The sequence below is a fragment of the Podarcis melisellensis genome (assembly GCF_964234715.1).
Source record: "Podarcis melisellensis genome assembly, chromosome: 8".
NCBI lineage: Eukaryota > Metazoa > Chordata > Lepidosauria > Squamata > Lacertidae > Podarcis > Podarcis melisellensis.
In genome coordinates this window covers 22,186,979-22,204,812 of record NC_138540.1, presented here as the reverse complement: position 1 = coordinate 22,204,812, position 17,834 = coordinate 22,186,979, and the positions used below count along the sequence as shown (strand labels likewise).

General features: G+C 39.5%; 1 protein-coding gene across 6 annotated transcripts in view; it reads right to left on the bottom strand.

Annotated features, from left to right (window-relative positions):
* Positions 1-17,834, bottom strand: part of PRKCZ (protein kinase C zeta) — a 106,645-nt gene that overhangs the window by 15,662 nt on the left and 73,149 nt on the right. For 5 of the 6 annotated variants that reach the window (XM_081923646.1, XM_081923642.1, XM_081923641.1 and 2 more), the window contains 4 exons: positions 11,835-11,966; positions 7,528-7,609; positions 7,123-7,175; positions 1,225-1,413 (listed from right to left, as the gene is read on the bottom strand). In XM_081923646.1, the coding sequence (XP_081779772.1) occupies positions 1,225-1,413; positions 7,123-7,175; positions 7,528-7,609; positions 11,835-11,966 (456 nt within the window). The remainder of the gene's footprint in view (positions 1-1,224; positions 1,414-7,122; positions 7,176-7,527; positions 7,610-11,834; positions 11,967-17,834) is intronic. The other variant, XM_081923644.1, reaches the window with a different exon arrangement.

Here is a 17,834-nt window from a genome sequence, read left to right as displayed (position 1 = left end):
TGTGAGTCCTGAAAGACCTGCTCCCTGCCTTGCAGGCCCTTTTCTACCTGGCCTTGATTGACTCCAGCTGCAGAAGCTGAGGCTGTTGAACAGACTCTTGGACTCGGGTATTTTGGGGGGGGTGCTATTATCGATATTTTTTTGGTAGCAGTTATTGATATGAATGTTTTGTAGCTTTATTTTTGATATTATTTATGTGGAAACTGTTCAATTCATTGTGTACTTTTTGATGTTTATTTATTGTTTATGACTACGTTTGCTTTGTTTGTAATTATATGGTATTTTGCATGTTGTAAGTTGCCTCGAGCATGGTTTTGGCTATGGAAAGGTTTTGCTTTTTTGCTGACATCTGTCTTTCTTGGGAAACAAGATGACATACAAATAAAATTATGCATGTATGTACATATGTATTTACGCACCTAAAAATCTAGTAACTGTCTAGTAACTGTTTCTGTGCAGCTGGGGTTATCTCCATTTCTCATCAGTGGGAAAAACTGTGCATTTAAATCACAGGTGGGGAACCTCTGGCCTGTGGGCCGGTCTCAGCCTGCCAGGGGGTATAACTTGGCCAGCAGGGCCATTTCCCCCAAACCAAGTCCACCTATCAATCAGATGACATCACTGGGAAACATCAGCTGGTGGATAAGGTTCAATAGCCTGAGTCCTGTTTCATGCTGGAGAAGCAGACCCCTGCAGAGAAGAGGATTGAATCTTCTGCTCATGAGCTGGTGAGTGGAGAGTTCAATCCTGCTTGGTACTGCTTTGCCAGCATATTCCCTAGAAGCTCAGGAGTATACAAGGGATTACCAGTAGCCTTTCGGAATTGGCTGAGCATAGGTCTGCTCACCTTCAGAGACAACAAAGGGCCAAATGACATGTGATGCAATACCCTCTCTGCCAACATCAATTGTATATTGTAAACTGCCCTGTGATCCTTCGATGAAAAGTAGTAAATACATTTAAGAAAAAAATTGCCACATGCAAATTCTGTGGATGAAGGGTTTTGGATTTTTTAAGGGTGATATCATAATAGATCTCCCATAGATTTTGCCCCAAAGTCATCTTAGCTACTGTGTCTAACCAAAATGGCAACAATTGTTAAGTGTTCATCGGCTGAGGAGGGCTGAAATTTATGATCAAATCAACCATACATTTTCCCCTTATAATTAATTATCTTCGCTATGCTTCTGTGATTTCATGTAATGTGCTGAATTAAGCTCTTACCTCATCATCGTGGACTAATTCTTTCTTCACTACTTTCATCGCATAAATTTGATCATTTTTTTTTAACCGCACTAATAGAACTTTGGCATAGCTTCCTCGTCCAATAACTCTGATTAGATCAAAGTCCTGTAGACCAAGCCCCTGAGAGATTTTAATTCCATCCATTCCATCAATAACTGGCTTGAGCTCCTATAAGGAGAGGCAAGCAGGTAAGACACCACATAGCCTTTTGAACAAACAAACATTGGCAGCTTAACATACCATAAAAATTGCTAAATACTGTTCCTGCTCAAATAAATAAATAAAAATATCCTTTCATTTTCAAGACTTGTCTTAGGTGAGTGTGAATCATTCTTCTCCAGTATCAGCTTGCCCACAGAGGTCTCATCAGCATCACTGTTGCTTGTATTTAAAGTGAGTAGCACCTTGTACTGCTATGTGCACAAGACCTGTGCTTCAAAAGAACATTTTAATGCTTTAGTCAGGAAGCATGCATTGCCTCCTCCATTCCCCAAAAGGGAAATCCCAGTGAAGGCAGGGGGTGTGCACATTCCTTCTCAGTGGCTGCAACTTTCCCGGTGCACAGGACAACACACACAATGGAAAGGAGGGCAATGTTGTGTGATTGCAGAGGTGACCACTCAAAGAACATCACTGACAGATAAGTAACCTACCAGTCTTCTTTGTGACCTTTTTGCAGTCTCCTATATATGATAGATTAGTGAGCTGACATACCTGGGAGGAAAATGTTGCACCCTTGGGAGGTTCTAGACAACAGTGTTTCAGAAACATAGATGGTGTGGACTACATGGAAGCTTTGCACAGCTCCTCTACTGACAAACCTACAATGAAGGCTAGAAATGGCCATTCCCCTGGTGGAATGACCTTTCAGCTTCTAGAGGCATTGGTTGGTAAAAGTAGGGTTGAACTATTGGGAGAAAGGTTGAAACTCAGCAGTCCTGTTCGGTTTTGATTGTATATTCTTAGAACTTGTATGTTGCTCTTCAGGGCAATGCCCTCCCAAGGTAACTTACAAAAGATAATTAGTTCCATACAAATAAGGGATAATTTAGTTTCATATATGTTACGTACTGAAGTTCTCACCCTGGGCCAGCAGGGGGATACTGTAGGTAGTTTTCACTCAGGTCCACGTCAGTTATTTTAGGCGGGAAACCCTGGGTTGTTGTTGCTACAATGTTGACAGCTGGCTGCCTATAAAAGCAGGCCGGCTGAGCTGTTTGCTGTTCAGTTTCTGTAGCAGCTTACAAAATAAAGAGCTGTTTTGGAGAAATCGCTGAGTCGTCTGCCATGTCTACCCACTATTTAACACTATACATGGCAGGAGCTCTTAGATGGAGCTGTATCAATGAACAATTGAAGGATTCCTAGGTGCAGTTGCTTTTTCCTCTGATGGCTGTATGATACAAAAAGCATGTGGTGGAGACAGAAGACTAGACTGCCTGGAAGAACTGCTCACCAATTAGATCATATAACTTCAGTAATGTACCAGTGCATTAAACAGCCCAGGACTGGTTTACTTCTAAGACCACTTCTCTGATATGAACATTCCCAAACTCTAAACATAACCCTCAAAGATCCACCACCAAAGGACTCATTCTTAGAAGGGATGGTGCCTTTTCAGCGGTGGTGCCCAAACTCTGGAATGCCCTCCCTGAGAAGATCTATCAAACTTTCTTCTAGCTCAGGCATATTGAAACTCTGCTCTCCAGATGTTTTGAGTCTACAATTCCCACCATTCCTGACCACTGGTCCTGTTAGCTAGGGATGATGGGAGTTGTAGTCCCAAAACATCTGGAGGGCCGAGTTTGCCTATGCCTGTTCTAGCTTTTAAGGCTTTTTGAAAAACTCCTGTTTAAAACAAGCTGTTTAGTGCTCTGTTTTGGCATAAATGTTGCTGTTAATTTGATTTGATTTCAAACTGCCCTTCACCAAAGTGGTTTAAAATATGTGCAATTAAATAAATAAAACTAAGGAAATATAAAAACCTAGGTAAAAGGCTAAAGGTAAAAGACCCCTGGATGGTTAAGTCCAGTCAAAGGTGACTGGACCTTTGACCCCAGTCAAATGGGGTGTGGCGCTCATCTCACTTCAGGCTGAGGGAGCCAGCGTTTGTCCACAGACAGCTTTCTGGGTCATGTGGCCAGCATTACTAAACCGCTTCTGCCGCAACTGAACATTGTGACAGAAGTCAGAGCATACAGAAACACCATTTACCTTTCCACCACAGCGGTACCTATTTATCTACTTGCACTGGTATGCTTTCGAACTTTTAGATTGGCAGAAGCTGGGACAGAGCAACGGGAGCTCACCCCGTCACGCAGATTCGAACCACCAACCTTGCAATCGGCAAGCCCAAGAGGCTTGGTGGTTTAGACCACAGCACCACCCACATCCCATAAAAACCTAAGGAACCATTAAGATACTAAAATAATCAGTCTAACAATTTAAGCACAAAACCGCAGCAAAAATTCTAATCACAAATACAACATTATATTTTCCCAAAGGCCTGATTAAAAAGACACATCTTCATGCTGAACCTAAAAATTCAATAAGATGGAGAAAGACTTTATAGTCTTAATGAGATTTTTATGGTACTTTTGATGTCATTCTTAGCTTTGTTCATTGCTTTGTGCATAATAATACAATAATAATACAACTGCTCTGAAACTGACCAGATCAAATAAACAACTGAGAATATGCCCTAATCTGACCTCAGTCCGAAAGAAAACATTTGTCCTCAAAAAAAGATTTTCCCTCCCTAGCAAGAGACTTATGAAAGGTGCCTCTTCCGATTATTTTAGAGTAATTATTATTGGAAGCAATGTGGGGTTATTTCCCAAACCAAATGCAATGCAGATCTTTAAAATAGTTAAACTATATGTACAATGTTTAACATTTTAACAGTCTATTTTGGTTTGACCTTTTGGTACTCTGCTTTTAGCCAGATCAAGGATCTGAACTAGGGAAAGCATTTATATAAGGAGTCTTGATCTAGGATTGACTGCTATTAACAGGAGATTGAACAGAGCTTAAAGATTCCTCTGAATAAGACTAGCGACACAACACATCTCCAGGATGTGCTTTTTAGAATGACTTGTTAGGGCAGTGGGGATGATCAAAATGTAAGAATATTAAGGTAGGGGAACCACATATCCAGTTATGTGTATATCTAACACAACAATTACTCATTTTTCTTAGACAATTGTTAAGAAAATCAATCAATTATTCTGTTTAACTTGTATTTCAGCTTGGGGTTTTAGAAACGATTGCTTTAGGCAGAGAATATATGAGCAGAAAGTAGGACAGTCTAGTCAACTGCAGAAGCCACTCATGTGTACATTACTAGCACTGGCAGCCAATCTAGTGAAGAAAGAAGATGAAGCATTTCAAATGATGTTCTGTTTATTAAAGAATTGCCTGGCATCTTTGTTCTTTAAAAGTGATTGTTCTGAAAGCACTTTAAGACTATTTAAAGTGTTTCTGGATTTATCAAGCAGCTAGTTGGAGGTTGGGGGAGAATGGTCCTAGATTGTTGAGATAACCTCTATAAAAAGGGGAGGGTAAGTTTTTTAGATGTTTAAGCATATATTTTTTGACAATTCTCTTCTCATAACACATCAAGTTATAGAATTTCTGTAACTGCAAAACATCTGAAGGGTTGTCACATGGAAATGGAGCAAGCTTGTTTTCTGCTGCTCCAGAACCAAGATTCAAATTAGAAGAAATAAGATTCCAACTAAACATTAGGAAGAACTTTCTGATGTTAAGAGCTGTTTGACAGTAGAACGGACTACTTCAGGTGGTGAACTATCCTTCGCCAGAGGTTTTTAAACAGAGGTTAAATGGCCACCTGTCAGGGACTCCTTAGGTGTGATTCCTGCATTGCAAGGGGTTGGACTAGATGACCCTTGCATCCCCTTCCTACTCTACAGTCCTATGATTCTATTTTTGTTGGCATCTGTCTGTCTCTTTTTTTTTTTTTAATATATTTTATTGAATTTTGACATAAATATATTTCACAAACGTACAAAAGACAAAATGAAAAAGAAAAAACAGAGAAAAGGATAAAAAGAGAAAAAAAAGAAAAAAAAGAAAAACACGAAAAACATACAACTTTAAAAGACATTGATCGACTTCCCCTTATCTCGATTTCGGAAAATATTACCTTGTATATCTATCTGCTGTGTCTATTCCTTAATAAAACTTTTTACGTAGTAAGCGTTATCTCATGCCTACTGTGATTTCTACATATATGTTTCTGATCAATATTTTGATTTTCCCTTTATCTCTATTTCCATATATATCCTAAATTTATCCCATTCATTATTAAATTTTGCACTTCTTTGATTTCTTATTTTCTGTGTCAATTTAGCCAACTCCAAATAATCGGATAATTTAAGTTGCCACTCCTTTAGTGTTGGGATTTTTGGTGTTTTCCAGTACTGTGCTATGAGGGTTCTGGCGGCCGCCATTGCATATTGAAAAAAGGTTCTATCTTCTTCTTTGATATCCTTACCAATTATCCCCAGCAGGAAGGCTTCGGGTTTTTTAACAAACATATATTTGAGAATTTTTTTTAATTCATTATAGATGGATTCCCAAAATTTTTTGAGAATCTCGCACGTCCACCACGTATGGATGAAATCGCCCTCCTTGCTCTTACATTTCCAACACAATTTATCGCCTGTTCTATACATTTTATGTAGTTTTACCGGCGTTATGTACCATCTGTACATCATCTTATATATGTTTTCCTTTAGTGTCGTGCATGCTGAGAAATTCATATCTTTACACCACAATGCCTTCCATTTGTCAAACTCTATGTTGTACCCTAGGTCTACCGCCCACTTCACCATCACATCCTTTACTTCCTCGTCCTTGGTGTCCCACTCAAGCAACTGGTTGTACATTGTTGAGCTCATTTTTGAGCGTGCCTCCGGGGGTGAAGTCAAACAGAAGTGACCCTACTGGGGCGGAAGCCTGGGCAGTGTGTTGGAAGTCCAGAGCTGCCCAGACAAAAAGACCCCCACTCTCGGTCTCGCTTATGCGGTCCAAAGGAAAGCAGAGAAATGTATTTGGCATCTGCTTGGCTGCTGGAGTTGCCGGAAGGAAGCGCACAAGGTGCCATCTGACCGTCTTAGGGACTCTACTCTGGATTTGTGTAGGGTTTACTCCTTAGCCCTTTTTTCTCCCACAGAAAAAGATATTCCAAAGGCAGTGGAGGTTTAGAATCAGAGTCTTGCTTCTCCTAGATGGGCTACCTTCCCAGGTTGATGAGCTCCACCTGCTCCTCACTTCCCTCTACAGGACAGGCAGAAATCACCTTCTTGACTATTGGACCTATTATTGGTCTCGTCTGCTCAATCCACCAGAGCCTGTCTTTGAAGGGGAAGTCCTATGATTCCATGAACATTAACTATCTGTATAGTGATTCTTGGGAGGGATGAAAGGAGAATCATGCACGGGCATTCAAGCCCATACAAGGGCACTCAATTTGCATCCCACTCAGTATTTTAACACCTGAAGACCCAACGTTTTTCCAGGAACAGTTCTTTCCCATGGATAGCTATTAGAAAACAGGAACCATAAGTTACAGGAGGTAAATGGGACCAGGCAGATTGTATTGATTTCACCACTGCAGGGGAGGGGGTTGCAGTTAGGTGTCATCTGGAAGTGAATGGGAGATTGTAACCCTAGAAAGGAAGACTGCTAGAGATGGTGCTAATGCAGGAGATGCAACAGGTCTATCTAATGAACCTGCTAGGACCAAAATTAAAGGTTATTTAATAGTTGAAAAAGTATGACAGAAATAAGGAAATGTGCATGCTTAATAGACTGAAGAAAAACCCAACTGTTAAACCTTTTAATAAAACCTACCTCAGAATCATCCTTAATATTGTCATGCTTTCGGGCTGAAGGAATATAAGGTACTGCAAGAGAAAATGACAAAGCAGAATAAAAGCAATCAATACTACTACACAGACTGGCTGCCGATCTCCAGTTCAAGAGGACTTGCAGTTGCTGGGGACTGAACACAGGGACTTATGTATGCTATATTACTGTGTGTGCTCTACTATTTAACTATGGGCTTCTCATGGTAAAGCCATTCCATAGTCTTGGACCAAACATAGCTGTTCTCACTTTGCAGCAGGCTGCAACTGGGAGATCCATACTACCAATTAAATTTGTAGTGATTTTTACATTTAATGGCACCATATAAGGGCTAGACTAGCTGATTCCCCACCCCCAAACATGTACATTGAGAAAAGAAACATTACTTACTTCCATCACTCTCTTCTGTGGGAATGTCAACTTCATCATTCTTATCATCTAACTGAGGTTCCTGGGAAGGCATCACAGAATCCTGTAAGAATATATATTACTGAAAACTCACTAATGTTGACTTTCATGCAACTCTAGCATGCTCTCTGAAGACTCTCCCCCCCCCCCTTGCAGTATGCTTCTCCAATTAACTAGCATATAGCCAGGCACGGAAACAGGCCTTACATTTATTCTCTTTTTAAAATAAAACCACATAATTAAAGATTTCCCAACTTGTCTCATATGAGATTATAGCAACAGCATACAGCAAGAAAGAGTGTAGATTTTGGGGGAGGTGGTTAAAAAAGCCCAAGAGACATGACTGCACTCTCAAAATATATGTTTGGGTATCATTTGTAGGTTAAAAACACATTTTTTTTGTACGAAGAAATTTAAGTCACGACTGCAAAAAGGAGGTTTGGAAACCAGAAAAATGGTGCTGAAATCTCAGGATTTCTAAGGATCCACCTTCACTAAATGGTATCACTTCATGGAGGAAAGACAGAAGTAGTTTAATGTCAGACAAACATGTGTAACTCTGTGTACATGTTGCAGAACATAAGTAGTTTCCTACATGGAGGAAAATTAGGTAGATAATACAAGTTCTATGATGCTTTAAATAGGTATTATCTTGCCTCCTATCAAGATCTGCTATGAGTTTTTGCCATGGGTTTTGTAGACTTCAATTAAGCATTATGTCATAATCTAACAGGTTTGGTTTCTAAAGGCGAATACTGTAGTTCTGGTGATGGGGGCATTTATTCTGAGCCCAATTCCGCTCTGGTTCCAATTTACTTTCTGTTGTGGAAAACGTTACTGGCAACTGAACGTACAAAGACTTGTGCAAGGTAGCCAAATGTTTAAGAGCTGAGACACACATCTGAATGTGCACCCTACTGAGTGTTCTAGCAGACAGTTGCCCTGTGATTGCACAGATAAAAGGGCAGCTTGCTCTGGCCCCATTCATTAGCCAGTAGGGCTATTAGCCTCAAGGAGTACTGGAAAGTTGGGTCCCTTTGCCTCCTATCGTGGCAAGACGGAGACCTACCTGGTCACATTCATATGCCAGAGGAGCAGCTGCAGCAGCAAGCTTACATTCTCCTCTCCCTGCTAAAGAGAACACTGTAACTAAGAACTAGCACCCGAGTTTGCTTCTTTCCTACTCTCTCCCTGTCTTTTCTCCTTTTGTGTCATGCCTTTTAGTATGTAAACCTGAGGGCAAAGACAATCTTATTAGTGGATTGATGTAAGACATTGTGGGAGCCTTTTACAGCTGAAAGGCAAGACAAAGATGCATTAAATAAATAAATAATGGTGCAAAGGAGCATATCCACATCCGAACACACATTTTAACATGCATCTGATTCACACCTACAGATCCTCAGAGCAAAAATATACGAAACACTGAGGAGTTTCCATGGATATTTCAAAACATGGGATGGGAAAGCTGGATAATGCAGGCCTGTTCTTGTCATTAACATAATCCATTATATGAGTCTCTCTATGATGAATAAAATATTTTACTCTGGTATAAATTCATTTTATCCATATTCACACAAGCAAGTATCCCCCTTTTCAGCCTGTTTGCCAAAATGGCAGACAAGATTTTAAAACCCTTGATTCAAAAGTGCAAGAAAACTTTTCCAAGGGTATATTACCAAACCTCCAATATATCCTTTAATTTAAAGAGGTCCCTAAATTTCCCTTGTCTTTTCTTTCAATATTCCAACAATGGAGAATATGACTCCAGGGATTCTTTCCTGTTTAAGTTGATTTGATAATTTCCTTCACTTTTTAAATCCCCCATCCCCCATCACTTCTAATGTGTGAACAGGAACATTTAGGATCCCTCTGTCCCCCAAGAAAATTCTGGTTCAATCAATGGTCTCAAAATTCTGAAAACTTTTTAAAGTCCAGATTCATAACCTGATACTTTTATGAAAAAAAATACCTCTCTGCACTGACAAGACATCTGGCTTACTAATGGGGATTTATTTTTTCTTTCTGCTCAAGGAGTCACAGAAGCCAACAAGCTGACTTTTTTCCTTTTTGAAATGCTTTTGAATTATATTAAAAAAACATTTTCGGCTGAAAATATTCCTCCTCCTACAAGCGAACCTGCATCTCTATCTCTTTGGCCCTCTGCTTGCTGAATTCTAGAACATGCACATTCAGGGACGTAACAGAACCTCTGCAGGTGCAAAGCCAAAATTAAAGATGTGCCCTATCTATGGAGGCTAATCCATCCTCATACCTGAAGATCTTTCAAGTGTCATTCAAAAGCATCCTTTTTTAGATAACATTTTAAGAACTTAATAGTTTTAGACACATAGGCATTGTGCAAAATTAAGTTCTATAAATTTCCATGTCAGCATTATGTCGTTTTCCCTGGGATTTCCCGAGACAAACATCTGGAAAAGTGGCATATAAATTACCACAGGATGGATTCTTTGCTTCAAAAGCCACTTTTGTTTACAATGCAGAGGATCTTGCCTCAGCACATGTTAACAAATACCTTCAACTTTGACTTTTGTTACAACTACATGTAACTGCTGGCAGCTTTTGAGCTATTAAGTGGGACATTCATATGCTTTATGAAACTTTGCATTTATGTTCAAAGATGTCATTTAGTTTTTGCATTTTCTTATTCTAATTGTTCCTTTTATTCCAGGGACAAATATATAATGCACAGAGCCTATAAAATCTATATTGCAAAAACCTGGAACCAATTTAAAGTAGCAGGAAAGTCCTGAAAGCCACAAGCAAGAAACGAACTCCAAAAGCATTCAAAGGATCTTTAATCTAGAAAGAATGAATTCCCAATGGGTTTTGATTTTAAGCTTACAAACCGTAAGCAGAGTGAAAGCTATGGCTGGATAGTTTCTTATGTGGTTAGCAAGGACACTAATAAGATCCTGTCAGAAATAACCGACTATACAGGAAGCAAATACATACATATCTATTTTACATGAATGAATGAATTAGATACTGTATTATTAATCTTGGAGAAACTCCCTTGAAGTGAGCATGGCTTGCAGAAGAGCATAGATTCAAGTAAGGGTAAGGCAAGATCCTTTTCTAAAGAGCTTAACATCTCATATCAAAGCAGGACAACAAGTCAACCTCAATGGAAAGGATTGGGAGATTACCAATTAAAATAATTTAGTAAGGGTTACATAATATGGCAAAGGATATGGGAGTGGAGTTTATTCCAATAGTTTAAGAGAATATATGTTTATGATATAAGTGAAAGGCCTTTTATATTATGAGGGACTCGGAATAGCTCTAAGCACCTGAATAAAGTAAAAACATAGGCCCAAGATATTTAAGGCACAGCTGCAATGCTGTAAGTCGAAAGCTATGGGTTTGGCTACAAATTGGCCTAATGCTGAATGAAGGTTTGTCCTCTCTGTGTCATCTTTACTAGAGAACCTTTTCTTCAAACAACAGTGATCTTTTAAACAAGACATCCACCAAATTCTGATTGTGAAGATGGCCTGCATTAAGATTTTTAGATAATTGCTCTTGGTAATAGCATCACAAAACCCAGCCAGATGGGCGAGGTATAAAGAATAAAATTACTATTATTATTATTATTATTATTAAGAGGATCTAGACCAGTCTTTGCCAGCCTTCACACAGCCATAGCTATGCTAGGTGGGGCTGATGAGGGTTATACTCCAAAACATCTGGCACACACCAAGCTGGGGATAGCTGGTTTACATAATATTGGAAAATATTAATGTATAGTGTAAGATAAAATTGAAAACAAGAGGTTCAAAACAGAAAGTGTAAATGTAAGTTAGCTTTAGCTTTTTGGATAAGTGAGGTGAAGAGAATAGTAATTCTGAAAGGTTTGGGCAAAAAGGAGCAGTTTCAACTCAACACCACAACATTTTTGTGCTTATTCCAAAACTAAAATACTATTTGTTTGAATTTATATACCACCTTTTTGCCAAGGCACCCAAGGGATTTTACAATTCTCCCACCCACTCAGCAGCAGATAAAAATAAAACACCAACACCCCAACCCTCCAAGACTTCCTTGTCACAGGGCAGATTGTGTCCAAATTAGGTTCAATACAACTGCACTCATTGAGTTCTTATCCAGTTCGTCACTGCCATCCATCTCATGCACCTCACAAGCAGGCTGAGGTAGAAGGAGGCTACAAACACCAGATCTTTTAAAACTAACTGCACATCTGTATAGCCTTCATACATGAAAAAGTACACAGCCCCACTGAAGCTTTGTGCTGGAGCCAAACTTACCATATGCCTTTTGCAGGTCAGTGGGACAAGAATGTGACAGCGTTTATGGACCAACAACTTGCAGTTGATACACTTGTAGCCTTGCCTTCCGAGACCCCATATCCTTTCACTGCACTGGCCACAGTATGCTCTCTAGGAGGGGGGAAAAAGTATGAATCATCTTTCAGATACACCCACTTAGAGACATCTTCCACATAAAAGGGGGTTAAAAGCATTTTGCACCCTGAAAAATTGCTCACAAGTGCAATTTGACAACTTTATATAGGACTAATACAGTGGTACCTTGGGTTAAGTACTTAATTCGTTCCGGAGGTCCGTTCTTAACCTGAAACTGTTCTTAACCTGAAGCACCACTTTAGCTAATGGGGCCTCCTGCTGCTGCCACGCCATGGGAGCACAATTTCTGTTCTCATCCTGAAGCAAAGTTCTTAACCCGAGGTACTATTTCTGGGTTAGCAGAGTCTGTAACCTGAAGCGTATGTAACCTGAAGCATCTGTATCCCGAGGTACCACTGTAATAGGTTCATACGTAACTTTCACTGGCTGGAAAGTTAGGGAGCAGATTATTTGTTCAGCAGGAGCAGCAGAGGAAGAGATGGGAAGCCAGGCCACTCCACTGGCTCTCCTGAGACACCCTTTGGCGTCTTTTCTCGCTGAATTGTTTCCGTCCCAGATGGTCCTCTTTAAAAACCTTGTAACTTTAAGAAATGATCCTCGAGCCTGCTTTTCTGCTACTCTCCCAATCGATCCATCCCTTTTGTCACATGTTTTCTAGACTTTAGCCCTGAGGGCAGAGATGGTCTTATTTTTTCTTGAGCTGTGAGTTCCTCTAGGAGCCTTTTTGGCTGAAGAGCAGAATAAACATACTGAAAACAAACAAATAAATCTAGCTCAATACTCTCTATTGTGACTGGCAGCAGCTCTCCAGGGTCACAGGCAGAGCTCCATCTTTCTTGCATTCTACATTTTAGCAGGGATTGAACCTGGGACCTTCTACATGCAAAAAGCAGAAACTCTACCACTGAGCTATGGCCGTTCCTTGGATAATAGCAAACAGAAGCTTGTGCTGTCAGGTACTTTCTATGGGACAAAACAGATACACTAAACACATCACTGAAAATGCTTCTCTTCTGGGGTTAATATTACTTTTGTCAAAGTAAAAACAAACACCTGGCTTGTGCAAAGCTCTCAGGTACAACGATGGAGCTCAGAACATCCAAGCTACTGGCCTGATTTCAGTGACCCACACTTAATACACATGGAAGACTCAAACCAGTCCCCACCAAATGTACATCCTTCAGTGCCCTATTTCATGGTGTACATGCAAAACCATTCACAAATCTACCACCATTACAGCAAGAGGCATTCTGCTGTTATGCCTTCATACAAATACTTCCTTTTTCTTTCATGACACAAAGGCAAAAGATCAGAATGGGTATTCCATTAGCAAAAGAACAATAAGATAACAATGACTGTGCAGTGATTTCAAAAGATGAGGAGCACAACCTGCTATCATGAAGGGAAGAGTAGTTCATTCTAAGCATTGAGAGATGCATTAGATGAAGCTGTAGCATTCAAGAGCCTATTTGCGTGAATATTTTTTTTCAGGTCAGTGGAACAAGTGAATAGAACCCCATTCTTGGGTTTGCAAGATGCTCAATGAAAATTTATGCCACAGTAGAACTATATTGATAAACTTAAGAATGTGTGTATTGGCTTTTTAAGGTGGCCAAAGATCTCCCCCTGCCATAGGCTTGATTCTCCTCCCCTCAATATTTTTTAGCTGTATCATCTTGGTTTAATTTGTCTGATTAAAAGCTGATAAAGAAGAACTAATACTTCATAAACAAATCACACATAGATGTTACATACACTTGAGCAGCACTGTGAGAAAACAGAGAAAACCCTAACAGAAAGTGGAAGGTTATCAGCCACAGCTGAGGCTCAAAAAAGTATTATCTTCCTGCACATCAATTGCTATCCAATTCCCAATAGTACTTCAGGAATCAAAGAAATATGATCTGTGCCAAGTTCTTCAAATTAAGAGGGCCATCTTATTAAGGCAAGATATATCAAAAGGGGAAGTATTTGACTTGTGAAATTAGAGATATGCTTCCAAATTTGTTAGATTTGTTAGAAAGAATCTTCCAAATTTGTTAGAAGACCTGGGAATGAGAATAATCCAGTTTACTTTGCTGCCTCTGCCCCAGAAGTGGAAGGACAGTTGCCAAAGAAAAGCCATCTTGTACAGGCCATATCTAAACAATAAGCATTCCTAAAAGGAACTTGGGGAGAGGTTTTATTCCTATATGTTTCTTAGCAATGATAGGGTTATCCTTCCTTTAAAAAGAGCAGTAGTAGGATTTTCTATCGAAAGTGTTCCAATAACTCCTGCTCTAAGTGTTTTACTTGGAGCCTAATTTTTTTTTTGGGGGGGGAGAATCAAGCCAAGGAGCCTAATTTTTTTTGTTCTTTGCAAAAAATAAAACAGGATTTCCAATAAACATTTTACTGGCAGGCAAATCAATATTTCAGTCAATATGAACCAATGTTATAATTCACCTGCAAAAGGCATTTACAGAAGGTGGGAAAAGCTTATCAACTTCCATTTTCTTCTGATCACCTTCTGGAAACAAGATAATCTAAACATGCAGAAAGAAATATAACCACAGAACAGCTGTCATAAGCCTGCTTCAATATGGCTGCATTTGTAACCTTCAATTTCCGGTAAGCCCCAGCTGCTCCATCCAAAAAAATTAGAAAGTGTGAACTAGTCCTACTTCTTAAAAAATACACAGGGGCCCAACAAGTGGTCTTAGAAAACCAGACATTGCAGCATTACAGAAGCTTTGCTGGTTTAGCCCTGTTTGGCAATAGAGATGGGAGACCACTACAAGCCTCATATAGGAGTAAGATGTATTTGCATAATAAATTCATTTTTATAACTTAAAGGAAACACATACAACTATTATTCAGTCTGATCACTAACCTCTTCCCTTCCACCAAAACAAACATTCAAGTTGAGAATAAAGCACCACAGTGTAGTCAAACTCTGCTATAGGGATAGGGAAGATCTACGGAGGATAACTCCACAACACCAACTATTTTTTATGTTGTGCCAACACATTACCTTGTTAAAAATCCTCCAAATATTCCCAACTACAAAACTTGTTTCTACAAAATCTAAAATGCTCTTAAAAAAATAAAACAAAACCCTCATCATTAGATCTGACATTGCTCTCCCTAGAAGGGAATTAATTCAAACTGAAAGTCAATACTTAATCTTGCACCATAACTCAACACAGTAGCCACTGAAACCAACCTGACTTTGCTTGCAAAGTCACACTTATAAATCTAACTCCATTTTCAGCTAAAAAAAACCCTGTACATCAGACCCGTTGGCTGTGTACACCTTGAACTGGCTTAGCATTAAGAATTTGGATTTGTAAGCCCACCCATATCTGGTTCTCAAATTATAGGGGTGGATATGTAGGCATTTAGCAAAATCTATAACCACCATCCTGACTCCTCCTAATTTTAGCCAAAATATATTTCCTGCTGTTCTCGAACAGTAGCTAAAAAAATAAAAGGAGCAAGGACCCCTCTAGCTCTTCTGTAATTAAAACACTCACCCATCACTCCCCTTCACAATGTGATTGGCTTATAAAAAGAGAGTACATAGGATGACCCAGTAACAGCACTCCTGAGTGGAAATGGCCAAGAGTGTGCTGCAACAACTGAGAAACAAGGCTTGCTCCAGCAAAATGTTTTCTAAAATGGAACAGTGGATTGTCAAGAATTTCAGCTTTGCAAGGGGGGGGGAGTGTGTCACTCTGTGTGGGTAGAAAGGTTCACAATAAACTAAATTTCATTATTTTACAACTTCCTGGGATGAGAATAAAGACCAGCTGACACTTATAGCAGAAAGGAAAATTATATATAATAGGGGGCATTTAAAAAACGTAACTAAGCTACCTAATATCAAAAGCGTATTACTATTTGTCGCTTTGCACTGAAGAATAAACCCTAATTTTCAGGCCACAGTGACAATCATGGGAACAGAAGCCCCTGACTGAGTAGCCCTGAAAGCAGTTCTGTGCCTTGTTAGACGTTACTATGGCCCAATTCACACATTCAACTTACCATGTGGGCGGCCGCTTGAAATGGAGCTGTGTGGGAGCAACTCTGTAGCAAGCCATGTGTGTGAAAGCAGCTCCCCATGCAGTTCGGGTGATTTCATCCGCACCACTGCAAACTCAAATTGCCCACGCTTTATGGGAAGACGTTTCACACAAATAGCTTGCCACAAGGAGATGCATCCACATGGTTCTATTTCAAGCAGCGTAAACACACACACTATATATTCAGTTTATGAAAGTTTCTTGCCTGCCCATTTCTTATTAAATGGTACTGTGACAAGAGAAGGGCCTACAGTCTACACAGTAGAATTAACTGCATCTATGCTGGAGAAGAGACGCTTGCTTTTTCCACTTGCTGGACTCCTGCTTAAAGTGTTCACACAAGAAGTCACCCTGAGGAAACTCTAGACCTAACAAAATTTTGTGGAATACAAAATGACTAGAAGAGGATTGCAATCACAGATGCAGGCTTCCTAACCTCTCCCCCCATACAGTATGACTACTGGCAAAACTGATAAGGACTGATGTGGGTTGGAACCTTGAGGGTCGCAGGTTCTTCATCTTTATCCTGTACCTTGATCTTAAACATGTGTACAGGCTAAATCTTTCTGCAATGTAGCTGTAATACCATGTTTTGTGGTGCTGCTTTAGTTTAACAATGATCTGATAGCATAGCAAATTGTGTGATTTAACCATTAACTGCTCCTGTTTTGGTATATTTACTGTAAGGAATAAAGAACATAAAAAGCTATGCATCTGCTTGAGATAAAAGCATCTTTCTTTTACATTCTTGCGGTACATTTGGTCAATTCTGAGCAAGGCCCAAGTCTGTACATTACCCAAATGAGTGAGACCTGCTATTTGTTTTATATTGCGCAATATATGGCACACAGAGTGTTACGCAGAAGTTTTGGCTTTCAGCATGAAATGCACACTTTTACTTGAAGCAGACTCTTTAATATACCTCAAGCTTTATTCTGTGTGTGCAGAAGAGGCAGAATTCCCACATGAAAGTAGTTGTATGAGAAAATGTATTGGTTAGAATAAAATCAGGGTAGCGTTCCAATGTTAGTACTACTCAGAAAAGAGCCACTGAAATTAATGATCATGGCTAATAGGTCCATTAATTTCAGCGAGTCTACTCTGAGTATGCCATATTTGGATACAACCCTATACCATTTTATTTCTAAGCAAACTTTCAATTAAAAATACTCTTATCTGGGATATGGGTACTCATACTCATAGGTCTGGGATCCAAATGGCCACCAATATTTGGCATGCATATGGTGGGCTTCTTGACTTTGCTTCTTTTAAACAGTGGAGTCTATCCCTATCATATCACAATCTGCTTTTGAAAGCTCCTTTGCTTTCAAAGAAGCCCAAGCCCTTGTATACTGTATGTTCCTCCCCCCTTTTTCATAATACTCCCCCCCCCCATATCATAAAAAGTAACAAATGTTTTAAAACATCTTTCTACTAGAAAAGAAACTTATTCTAAGGTAAGGACAGAAGTGAAATGGATGTACAGAAGGTACTCACAAAGCAGAAGTTTATGTTTGTTTGTGTGTGTGTGTGTGTGTGTGTGAAAATTCATAATAGTAGAGTCAGGGGCATTAGCCTTTACATGACTATTTTTAACTAGGCCTCCATTTAGCATCAGAGAACACTGGTACTATTCACAAGCTTTTAAAACTTTGCATACCATTCAGGTTGAGCTTTGTGCTTTATGTGCTTCATAAAAAACTGTTGATCCCAAAATTCTGGTTTAATTGTCCCCTAAAACCTCTTAATATTCAAATTAGAGTGCATTGGCATATGACAGCCCCACATTAATCTGTGAATCATATCACTTAGATATTAA